At 39.9% G+C, this 13,011-nt stretch overlaps 1 protein-coding gene across 3 annotated transcripts in view; it reads left to right on the top strand.

Annotated features, from left to right (window-relative positions):
• The window catches only part of cntn3a.1 (contactin 3a, tandem duplicate 1), a 140,858-nt gene that overhangs the window by 121,209 nt on the left and 6,638 nt on the right, over positions 1-13,011 (top strand). For 2 of the 3 annotated variants that reach the window (XM_036136407.1, XM_036136398.1), the window contains exons 14-20: positions 613-730; positions 2,836-2,994; positions 3,185-3,334; positions 6,408-6,478; positions 8,729-8,963; positions 9,264-9,379; positions 9,612-9,798. In XM_036136407.1, coding sequence (XP_035992300.1) covers positions 613-730; positions 2,836-2,994; positions 3,185-3,334; positions 6,408-6,478; positions 8,729-8,963; positions 9,264-9,379; positions 9,612-9,798 — 1,036 coding nt within the window. Of the gene's footprint in view, positions 1-612; positions 731-2,835; positions 2,995-3,184; positions 3,335-6,407; positions 6,479-8,728; positions 8,964-9,263; positions 9,380-9,611; positions 9,799-10,787; positions 12,695-13,011 lie in introns of those variants that run through there. The other variant, XM_036136416.1, reaches the window with a different exon arrangement.

Here is a 13,011-nt window from a genome sequence, read left to right as displayed (position 1 = left end):
TATATCTTAAATTTGTCAAAGTGAGAGATCTGCAACCAATCCTTTCCTGAGTTATGCTACTTTAATGATGGCAAGTTGATTCAAGGAGTGAAGGATTGGGAGCAACTGAATTTTTATCTGTATAAAATGTCCCTGATTTTACATCAAAGTAGTTTCCAGAGTCACGTCTTCTTTTACAGTTCCTCAGTTTTCAGAGATAAGGCAGCAACTTTACATTAGCTGTAACTTTAAAGTTGAGAATTAACTGTGTGTTTGGCATTGAATGGTTTTCTTTAGACTAAACGGAACCAGGCAGGATAAAAAAAAAACAGATGAAGCTGAAAGAAGCCTTTTAATTCCACACAAAGAGTTGCCCTCATAAATGAAGATGAAAAGCAGCACTCGGTTATTTGATGTGTCCCTGGATGAGTGCTGTCTCTCTTTCTCTTTTCTTAATGAAATAAACAGAATGGCACCAGAAATTGCTTTGACATTTCACTTACTTTACCTGTTCTCTTGATTCATCGTTGCAACTTGATGATCCTGCCAATTAAATGCTTTTTTCCCCTTTCTTTTTTTTTGTTACTCTTTATACGTTTCTTATATTTTTATTTCTGGCACCTACATCAACAGCGTTCGGCTGGAGACATTATGATTCGGAACATCCAACTGAGCCATGCTGGAAAATACACCTGTGCAGTTCAGACCAAGGTCGACAGTGTGTCCATTGCCACAGATGTGGTCGTCAGAGGTAAGGAGGCTCTTTACATACAATAATAAAGATTTCAAATTACCAGTGCAGGCGAACACACTCAGCTGGCCGAGATGAATGGACCACAGAGAGAGACGAAAAGCATCAACATTAGCTGTAAGCCCCCACAACGCCAGCCTCATTTTAATGGCACCCCCAGAGAGGTGTAAAAGCCTTTACAGTATATCCACTATTTATTTTTACCATAATCTCTCCACACACAAAAAAAAAAGAAAAATCAAACATTTAATTTGATTACATTGATTGAATTGGGAAGATTTCCACATTTAGAACAGATTGTTTTTTGTTTTAAATCCCTGTTTCTTGCAGCTGTTGGTACCTCTGACTGTCAATACTTTCCTCTTTTGCAAACAGGGTAGTCCTTACCCTTCTTCTATGATAAATACAGTCAGGGCGTACAGGGAGAGGTTTCTTCTTGAACAAACTTTTCAGGTTTTTAATAGGATTTAGTTGTGCAAATTGATAATGACCTCTGAGGAAGATTGAGTTTTGCTGCTCAGAACCACTTCCTTGTTGATTAGGCCAGACTTTTTGGATCACAATCTTGGTTTTAAAAAAAATACCATGACCTATTTTACTGTTTCCTTACACAGACCACCATATTGCAATTTAAAATAGCCTGGTATTTCACATAGTTTGTCACACCAATCTAACAAGGTCCCCAAGGGCCTCTGAAGTAGGCCCAAAGGACCACAGATCCACCTAACAGTGGGCAGGAGGTGCTTTTTCACATATTTATCTTTTCAAATAACTACCGATGGAAGAAGTCTCTGGAAGAGGAGATGAAACATCTCAACAATGAAGAACCCATCCAGGGGACCTATCCAATCTCTTTTGTTCTTTCTTTTTTTTCTACCTGGATTATTGAGATGCACCAGAACATTTATCTTTTGTTAGCACAAGACCCTCTGAGAGTTAGTTGCTTGAACGTTCAGTTTTATACCCCCACCTATAACTCCATCCCTACTGAATTTATCCAGGCCTCTGCTGGTGTGTATCTCCAGCAGTTGTTATGCAAGAGGCAGGGTAACACCATGGGCCTGTCGCTGGTGCACAGGGACACACAGGACAAACAACCCTGTAAGCCCACTCTAATACAAAAGAACAATCTCAGGGAAAATAAAACAGCAAACCAAGAGAGGATAAGTGGGTATAGACGATGGATAGATAGATACATTCAGCATTGATATTACTATTATGTTATATCAATAGGACCCCCACACAGAGTGTGGCAGAGACAAAAACGCATTAAATGTCAAAAGAAAACTTACAAATGTTTCACAATGAAGGAAATCAGCCAGGAATCAGAGGAACAGAATATAGGACATGGGGAGGGGACCCGGAGAAACGGGAAGCAAGAAACTAAACGGAGTGGCAGGAGGCATAGGGCCATGAAAGAAACCAGCGACGTAAGGAAAGAACCAGACAGTTTAAATACAGGGGAGAAGTGAGAAGAAGGATATGGCAAGCAGGTCAGAGTAATCAAATGCAAAATGAGCAACAGCTAGGAACAAACAAAGCAGACAACAGAGGGAGAGGGGGAATAATTAACAGGGGGAGGCAGGGAGGAACACAGGGAGAAATCTAACAGTACATAATGCCAAATGAACAAAAGAAAGAATGAAGAACCTAATCAACAATGAATGGACTAAAATAACAGCAATGAGGAAAACAAACATGGGGGAGAAACAGAACTACAAAACCCTCAATAGGTAATTTCAGGAATACTCGGATTATTTTTACATCTTTCCAATCTTGTAAGAGATTCATATATTTAGCTTTACACTACAAAAAGACAATATTATCAAATTAGCAACCTTCATATTTCCATTTTACATATTTTTGATAAACTGCATGTAATAAAACGCAAAGATTTTGCACTGGTTTTGGTTAAGTTTTACTCTTCAAACAATGAAGGATTAGGAGCTGCTACTCTAAAGCTCCCTGTCTACTAATCCATTTGTTACATCAGCTCTAAGCATGGCCCACCCACTCAATGTCTTATGTCTTCTTGCTCCTGTCTGCCTTAATCGCTGGAGTATTTATCTTCTGTGTGCGTGAACTGTAACTTATCCTTCTTCCAGGTCCTCCGGGCCCGCCTTTGGACTGCCAAGTGACTGAGATGACTGAGACTACTGCTTCTCTGTCCTGGAGGCCTGGGTTGGATAACCACAGCCCCATCCTCAGCTACACCATCCAGGCCAGAACACCCTTCTCTCTCGGGTGGCAAACCGTCACCACTGGTAGGCTGACGCGATGGAGGAGCTTATCTGTAGGTTGTGAGAAATAGAGTTTAAATATGCAGAGATAAAAAAAAGAGAAGGATGTGGTGCTCATTTGTTTCCAACACTAACAATGAGGTGATATGTATCACATTGCCTACTTTGAGGAAGATATTTGTTGATTAGAGATTGTGTGTCTTATGTCTCTCAGTCCTAGAACTGCTACGGGGGAAACAGTTCTCAGCCACTGTTACTGATTTGAGTCCCTGGGTGGATTATGAGTTCAGAGTTTTGGCAACCAACAGTGTGGGAACAGGAGAGCCCAGCAAACCCTCAAAGAAGACCCGCACCAAAGAGATGGGTAAGTGTTGTGCATTCTTTTAATTCTCCTCGCTGGTAAATGTTTACTCGTGTGATTTATAGTTAATGATCATTATATTAGGAGAGTTCTAACAATAGAATAGAAAAACATATTGGTTTTTAAAATATAGTCAATATAGATTTGATTAGAAAGACAGACAGATGGGTAGCTGTACAGTGGCGTGGCATTGTATCTCCCTCATGGGAAAAACAAGGCTGGGGGAATCACTGGGGGAAATCTTATTGCAAGGTTTATCAGAGACTACCTCCAGAATTTGGCAGTAGAGATGATGGGATAGCCCACCTTCAGTTGTGACTGCAACCCTTTGAACACTCATGGGATCAGCTTGGCCCTGCAATTTGTCCCAAAGCTTAATTGTTTGTTTATTTAATAATGGAACGGTGCATATTAATCAGCTTGAGTACATCAGACTATCTTGTAAATATGCCAGGTTTAGCCACACAGGATAATTTTCATCTGTTGTCCCATGGCAGGTTGATGATAAACAAAAAGACAATGAAAAACACATGAATATGCATATACAACAAGACATAACAAAGATAGGTTGGTCAGTATTAAAACATCTAATAATTATAAAAACATTCTGAATGCTGTAAAAGAACATCACATCACAAAAATTAAGTATAGATGTCTGTTAATTCATAAAGTGTTTTATTTTACATCCTGATTTCAGTTTCGATTATTGAAAAAAACACTTTTTAGGGGATTTACAGAAAATGTACAGTGATGAATTGTTCCTCCGTTCTAATGGTACCATGTTCCAAGAATTTGATGCACAAACTAAAAAAAAAAACAGACTGACCAAAAGAGTTTTTCCTGAATGATATGTTACAGTCTCCCATGCTGTTGACCAACAAGGCCACAGTGGCTCACTTGTGTGGAATACTGAGTGGGAAATGGGATGCCAGCCCAATTCCACAGCAGTCTGTGACCAAGCTGGTGACCAGCGTTAGAAATCACCAGGCTGCTATGATTGTGTCCATTTCTTCTATGCACTACAAAGGGCCCCTATTGGTTAAAAGAATAAATGATTAAACTGCCAATATGTCTTGTTTCTTCGGACTTTGATCTGTTTGGCATTTGACAGAGAACATTTGGCAAGTTTAGAAGGAAGAAATATTTCACTAAACACAAATTTCTTTGCTTTTTACTAACTTTCAGCTCAGGAGAAGAATTGGCTCACGTTGACACTTTAAACGATTTAAGCTGTGTAGTCAGCTATTTCAAAGAAACCAGTGGTAATGTGGGTGCACTATCTTTGGAGTCGTTATAGTATATTTGAGATTGCATCCAAAATAGTGGCCATTGTCGAAGAGTTTGTATGAAAATAGGCTGCACACGCAGGCTGGTGAAAAAACTGTCAAGAGTTGATTCTCGTTAAATTCAGTTTTATGGCACTATTTTGATTCATAGTATATGTATAAGGCACTTTAAGCATCTTGGCGGGGCAAAACACAATCAAATCCTGTTTGAATATGTGCATTCCACTTCAGTTCAAATTAATGTAATCAATTCAGTACAATTCAGCCCAATTCAGTCATTCAGTTCTAATGCATTAGAGTCTGATTCAGCTGATCAGACAGTGCCAATGAGTAAAAAAAGTTGTCTAAGAAAACCAGCATATAGCACTGAATCCTCGTTTGATACTCTCCTCCCCTAGCTGAGCAAGCAGTGAGTGATAGTAGAGAGAAGTAAGGAGAGTAGTCATTTGTTTTAATTAGTTCGGGGCGGAGAGGACAGGGCAGTCACAGAATATCACAGAAAGAGCACAAAGGAAATAAAAGTAGCACTTAGAGGTAACACACAAACAAAGAGAAAATATGCCTATAACAGCATAGGTACTAAGAAATCATTAGATATGCTAAGCCACTCTAACTATAACCTTTTTTAAAAGATAAAGTTTTAAGCCTGGTCTTAAAGGTATATGGTCATGATATAAGCTTATGCCACAAAGTCCAAATTCCAGTTGATTATCATAAAGCATCCAACCAGATAGTGTTTTGATAGTCTGTTTGAGCCTAAAAATAACTACCTCATCAGCCACGATGAGCTGATAAAAACAGATGTGGCGCCATCTACCGGCAGTACCGCAGAACTATCGGAAAACCAGATGGCGACTAGTAAGTCACTAGTAAACAATGCCAAACACAGCCTCAGCCCTCTGAAATGCCTCGCGGTAATGCAGCAGCTCAGTCAAATAATGTGGCTATGCACCTTTAAAGGTAGACAGGGTGTCTCCCTCATGAACAAAACTGGGAGTTGGTTCCACAGGACAGGAACCTAATAACTAAAAGATCTTCCTCCCATTGTGCTTTTAGAAACTACAGGAACCACCAGCAAACCTGCAGTCTGAGAGTAAAGTGCTCTGTTAGGAACATATGGAGGAATAATGTAGGATCAAACATTTTTTTTGAGGGCTTTGTAAGTAATAAGAATAACTTAAAATTAAATTCTACATTTAACAGGGAGCCAAAGTAGAGAAGATGAACTCAGAGAAGTGTCCTAACCTTTTTTAAATTTTCATGAAAACTCTCACTGCAGCATTTCAGAACAGCTGAAGACTTTTAATAGAAATTCACAAATACCAAATTGCGACGTGTGTGCGATGTGCTACCTGTTTTCACAAATTAAAATCAGCCTACAAATAGTGTGACATTACACGTTGATAAATGTCAGGCACTCAAAAGAAAAGAACAAAAATGTCAGATGTTAAAAAGACTGATGTAACTGAGCTGCTTCAGAGGAAACCTTGTTTGTAGATTTGTGTTCTCAGCTTTTATTGTGTATTGCAGCCAACACCTAACAATTAATACACCTCAAACAGAATATTATTTGTTGTAAGCTTTACTACTCATAAAGAACAAAGCCGTTCATGTCACTTCAGTGAACAATGATTATACAGTATAAAAATAAGGTTTTGGGCTATTTCAACCTGACTTCTGAATTTTTTTTAACACCCGTTTTGTGCCCAGCAAGACTGACAAACTGCATATTCTATATCGTTGGTAAGAACTGAATTTAGCTGAATATATTAATATTTTTGAGCTCCTAGTCCCCAGGGTGACTCCAGCGAGGGTGAGTGGTGGTGGTGGAGGACGATCGGAGCTTGTCATCACCTGGGAAGTAAGTACGCAAACTTTTTGTGCTTTAAGTTCCTTTTTGTAATAGTTTAAGTTGTACCTGTGTTGGGGATTCAAAGTAAGTTACAATAGATGGACCATGTGCATTAACTAATTCTAAAAAAAAAAATGTAAGTGATCAAATCAAATTAATAAGTCAAATTAAAAAGAGAAAAATATCAATTTCAATGCAATTATTAAATTTATTTTGTGTGTCAGTTTATATGACGAGAGTAAAATAAAATAGTTTTCACTTGGATTTTAATGTGTTTATTGTATCCCTTTGTGTTTTTGTTTTTAGTTTGAAAGACTGGAGTGTGTAAGGAATACAGTTTCATCTTGGTTTGGATAGTTCTGTTTTATTCCTCCTCGGTATAAAATCAGTGACCCAGACAGAGTAAAGAGCTCATGCGTAGTTTTCCTGTATGATAATGCATTCAGCACAGCTCCTCTACTCTCTTAAAAGTACTGCCGTTATTGTTTTATCCAAATGCTGGGTTTATGCTGTTTGGAGAGAAGTCAGCTAGTTTATACTAGCACTGTGGGTGATCATTTTTGTTGGGATAGACCAGAAGAAAGTCTGATCATAAAGTCAGCATAGACAATCAAAATTTAGTACAGTGTTAAACATAAATCAGACATAACATTATAACCATCTGCTTTGCACCGTCCCACATATGCTCAATAAGATTCCGATCTGGGAAATTTGGAGGTCAAGTCAATACCTCAAACTTGTTGTTGTGCTCCTTAAACCATATCTCAGCTATTTTTGATTTGTTGCAGGGAACATTATCCCACTAAAAGACGCCGTGACCATTAGGGATTACTGTTTCCAACCTGACAGTTGTCCTCTTGTACGGTCTCAAACTGTGATGCACTCTTCACAGCTTTCGATCAGAACAACACTTAACTTCTTTAGCAATTTGAGCTGCAGTAGCTCATCTGTTACATTCCCCATGCGCATCATGAGCATGTGCTGGTTTAACACTGTTCCTTCCCCTGAACCACTTTTGATACATACTAGATCAGCCCACTAGAGCAGGTTTGGAGATGCTTTAAAGCAGTCATCCTACTGTCAGTATTTGGTCTTTCTTCAGGTTTTAACACAACTTTAGACATGGAGTGCTTACTCGCTGCCTAATATATACCCAAAAACATGTGGTAAGGTGAAAATATATTAAGATTAATCACTTGATGTGTTAGTGGTCATATTATTTGCCTAATTAGTATAATTTTGATTTGGATTTTTGACATCCAAGTTCAAATGTTTGTTTATAAAACTCTCACTAGACATATAGTTATTTCTTGTTTTGTTTTTCATCTTTTTTAATGTAGTTGGGTGAAAAAAGGTGAAATAAAGGCCATTCGTTGAGGCTGCATGTCATTACAGTTATTAGCACTGTTGCTTCACATCAGGAAGATCTTGGAATTGAATCCTGGTTTTGTCAGATGTAGTAGTGGATTGATATTGGACCAAAGAGCAGACGCAGTCCAAGAGATACAATGAACGTTGGTTTATTGAAAATAAAGATAACACTTACAGGCAGGCAGGAGGAGCAAGGTAGTATATGATCATTACAAGGCAGAAACCAGAACAGGGTTGCTTGACGGAGGACCTAACAATGAGTGTGACAGAACTGGCTGAACTTACAGGGGAGGAGGAGCGACAGGTGGAGGAGATTATACAGGTGACATGAGTAAAAGGCAATCAAGCAGAAAAGAAAGGAGGGAAGTGAGCTGCCAGGAGCAGAGCTGAATCTAACAGGGAAACATGAGAATGGCCAGACATGAGGAAACAACCTAACAAAACTAAGAAAGAGTCGACAGGAAATAAAGATTTAACAGAACTACTGAAATCTTAAAACAGAAGCTAACTAAAAAAGGAACCGAATCTAGCAGATACAAGATTGCAGCATCATAACCACTGAACAGAAACCAAACTAATGGCAGAAAAAAGTATCAAAGAAGAAACAATGCTAAAAAACATGAATGTTTGGTTAATTTGCCACTCTACGTTGCCGTTTGGTGTGAATGGATTTGTTTGTAGGTCCTGACTGTCTTTTTGAAGCCTGATGATGGAATGGCAAACTTTTAAGGATGTACCCCGCCTCATAATGGCTGGTTTAGCTAAATACCCCAGATTTGGTTGATTGGTCACTCAGCAGATTAAGAGCACGTTTACATTGTTGTGAATCTGGTAACATCTGTCAGATCATTCGACGAGTCACCTGTCTGTCATCTACTGCCTCCTTAGCCTGTACCCGAGGAGATGCAGAGCGGTCCGGGCTTTGGTTACGTTGTGGCTTTCCGCCCACTTGGGGCGCCGGGTTGGATGCAGGCCGCCGTCACGTCCCCTGATGCATCAAGATACGTGTTTAAGAACGAGAGCATCCCTCCCTTCTCCCCTTATCAAGTCAAAGTCAGGGTTTACAACAACAAGGGGGAAGGACCTTTCAGCCCCGTTACTACCATCTACTCTGCAGAAGAAGGTGCGTACCGTATGTATTTAACTCCGCAGACATCCAACAAATAGTTTTACACTAAAAACCAAAAAAGAGTTATATATGTGTGAATTGTTATTGGAGTAATCAGGATTTCTACAGCACCAAACCCCGATGCTTCGTAATGCCATCATATAAAACCACCAAAAAAAGTAATATTTGAGCCACGAAACCTTTCTTCACACAGCTATATGGATAAACTGGATTGAACTGCCCTGCATTCTTAAGGTCACACTGTGTATGTGGGTGTGGAGAATCCATGTAATTTTACGTATGTGTGTGGTGCAGAGCCCAGCAGAGCTCCGGTGAGGCTAAGGGCGAAGAGTGTTTCAGCATCTGAGGTTGAGGTCACCTGGAAGCCGCTGCCGTGGAGCAACAGCCGCAGACGTATCCTTGGCTATGAGGTCAGACCAACAGATGCTGACATAATTTGACATGTGAAAACCATGCTGAGAGAAGTGCCATTTTGCTTTTATTTGAAACAATGCGGTGCTCCTTTTTACATGTGTTTCCACTGCGTTATTGTTTCTTCAAAATCAGTCATATTACCCTTCATGCCCCACAAAACTGGGGCAGGAATTAAAAAATAATAGACTGGAAGCGATGAAGTGTAACCCCAGCATCTTTTGTGTTTAGCTGCTGTACTGGGGAGAGAAGGAAAAGCAGGATGCAGCCAGTGTGGTCAGAACAGAGGGGAATAAAACATCAGTACTCATCAGGGATCTGGAGGGCAGCAGTACCTATTACATGTCCCTGCGGGCCTATAACAGCGCCGGAGTAGGTCCACAGAGCAGCATAGTCAATGTCACGACCAAGAAACCACGTAAGGAGTCCACTTAAAAGATGCTGTTGACGAATGGAAATGTCCTTTTGTGTTTTGTATTTTCCTTGCTGCTGTCTAGCTTGCTTTTTCTTCATTTTACCCTACCTTTAGGGCCAGATTCTGTTGAGCCTACATTAGATTGAGAAAAGCAGAAAACACTCACTGTGGGGAGATTACCGTCTAGCCTGTTTTCTCTTTATTAGCTGTTATGTGTGTTGTATCTACCCTCACATTAATTGTGTGCTATTCTGAGGGGGGATTTTCAAACCAATTGAATTTCAAAAACAAGGATTGGATTCACAGGTTTGAATTTATTGTCATTATGATCTAATACACGTAGGATCAAAATTGTACATACAGACTGAAATATAGTATTGCTTCTTCCCTAATACTTAATCAAAGCTACTTGAGCAAGTTGCACCTAAACACACAATTCAACAACCTTCAGTCATTGTTTTTGGCTTTATCCTGGCTGGATATATGACCACTTTTTATTTGGAGCAAATTTTTTAACATTCGAATAAAATTGGTTTGTTGAATGAGTTAATTTTCTAGCATGGCTATTAAGCATAGTCCACAATTTTCCAATAAAGCTGAAGACAGAACAGTGTGAAGGCAATTCAAGAAGTTTAATATTTTCCTATCATTTCCATGAGCCGTTTTAATATGCTTTTGGGATCTGTGCCCTGTTCAGACCCCCAATCATGTCCCAACTTTCAGCCATCTGACCCAATCCGCCAGAATCAGACGAAAGAAATTGGTTAAAATGATTATAAACCACCCAAATCTAACGCCATGATCTAGAGATTGCGGGAACACCAGAGTCACTGATCTAGTGAAATAAGTCACACATTGCCTTTTGCTAAGAGAATGTGGACAAAAAAGAATAATGCTAGCTTGTTCATGTAATCAACTTCAGCTGCTCTCATGTCATCATTTCCACACATGACATTCTTCTTCTTGTTCTTCTTTTGGCTTTTCCCTTTCAGGAGTCACTGCAGGAGGTCATTAGGCTCCATCTAACCACATCTTCTGCATCTTCTTCTGTCACACCAACCACATTTCACACTTTTCTCTCCATCCATAAATCTCCTCTTTGGTCTTCCTCTAGGCCTCCTGCCTGGCAGCTCCAGCCTCAGCATCCTCCGATGTCCTCACTATCCCACCTCTGTACATGACCTAAAACATCTCAGTCTGGCCTCTCTGGTTTTTATCTCCAAAACATCCAAAATGAGCTGTCCCTCTGATGACTTAATAATTGATCCCGTCCATCCTCGTTGCTCCCAAAGAGAACCTCAACATCTTCATCTCTGCCACCTCCAGCTCTGCCTCCTGTCTAACGTCATCAGACCTCTTCTCACCTTGATCTCCTCCATCACACCTCACCACTGTCTTACAGCTCTCATACATGCCCTGCACCGCTCTAACTCTGCTGCTCCAGACTTCCTCATACAATACCACAGCTCCTCTCCCTTTCCTGTGCTTTCTCTAGATCCACAAAAACACCATGCAGCCACATCTGACTTTCTCTGGACTTCTCCATCAACACCCTCAAAGCAAATACTGTATGCGTAGTACTTTTTCTTGGCATGAAACTATACAGCTGCTCAGAGATGCTCACTTCTCACCTCAGTCGATCTTCCACTACTCTTTCACCAAAACTTCAATGTGTCTCTCATCAACTTTATTCCTCTCTAGTTGTCACAACTCTGCACATCTCCCTTGTAGCAGCACACTTTGCCTCCATTTCTCAGGCATCGTCCTGCTCTCTAACATGTCATTGAACAACCTGGACAAAAATCCTACAGCTGTCTCTTCATACCTCCACAAGTATATCATCAGGACCAGCTGCCTTTCCGCTCTTCATCCTTTTCAATGCCTTTCTTACTTAATTCTTACTAATCTTCACTACTTCCTATCACAGCTGTTGCACCTGTCAGTACATTTCCATCTTGATCCTTAATCACCCTTACCTACTCAACATCCTTCCCATCTCTGTGTCTCTGCTTCACCAACCTTTATGAATCCTTCTCTCCCTCCTTATTGTCTAACCTATCATACATGTTACTGTGTGCTTTTTGTTTGGCCTTAGTTTACCTTTACCTTCCCTTTACACTGTATCTCTCTGTACTGCTTGAGACTGTATTCGGTCATCACAGTGTCCCACTTCTTCCTAGCTGATCTCTTTTTCTGGGCACACTCCTGTACTTTCTCATTCCACCACCACGTCTCCATTTCCATGCATTACATCAAAATGCCTCATTGATTTCAGCCGTTTAGATAGCCGACAAAACATCCTATTTCGTTTTGCAAGTCATGTGTTGCTACTGGGACTTGGCTATTTGTTAGCCGCTCCACCACTTCAGCGTCCACCTGAGGACTCCGAAGTCATGTTGAAAAACATGTTCCCAGAAAGGACATACTTGTCATTCTGCAACGTTAAGCAATGTGACCATTGAGTGATTGGATCGCAGCCTGTTCATGAAACTCAAACTGTTATAGTTGTGTACTTTGGATTCATTCAGATACTCCAACAGCACAATGATCTGACAATCAAATGCCCATTAAAACTGATGTCAGAATGGATAAAGCAGGAAATATTATCGCCTTTTCAGAGCAATTATCTCAACCGTATGAAAACTCTGTGGACTAAACTGAAGAGCCGAGGCCTTGCCAGGAAAGTGATCAATTCTTTCGAGAATAGTGGTCAAATATCCAGCCTGGATTATGAGAGGAGCTTTGTTAAAGTGCTTCTAACCAAATAGTAATGGTGCAAATATGTATATTGGAACCTATATGAAGAATTTTGACCAAGTGTTGAATAACAATAAAATCTATAACTAGTAAATATAATAATTTAAAGTCTATTGAATTTGTTTGTTGTATAATTATTCCAGAAAGAAAAAAAGAGTGGCTCAGATAAATAACTGGAGACATAAATTGATATTGATATTCATGCCAATGTTCAGTCAACTGTAGCCGAAAACCATAATGAAGGATTTCTCACCCTCAAAATATCCATAGTCATTGCTCTACATATTTTGCACTACGGACAGATATATATGTAAATATCTCTTTGATTTACTGTCAGTGTGCTTTGTCATGGAGATCAATCTGGCAAAAGATGGATTTTATTCCCTCATTTTCTTGTAACTTCAATGCGGCATACGCATGCTTTATGGCCCCGGTAGGGTATATTATTGCACCATAAGC

Source organism: Fundulus heteroclitus, chromosome 1 (assembly GCF_011125445.2).
Source record: "Fundulus heteroclitus isolate FHET01 chromosome 1, MU-UCD_Fhet_4.1, whole genome shotgun sequence".
Taxonomy (NCBI): Eukaryota; Metazoa; Chordata; class Actinopteri; order Cyprinodontiformes; family Fundulidae; genus Fundulus; species Fundulus heteroclitus.
This window is presented reverse-complemented; position numbering and strand designations above follow the sequence as displayed.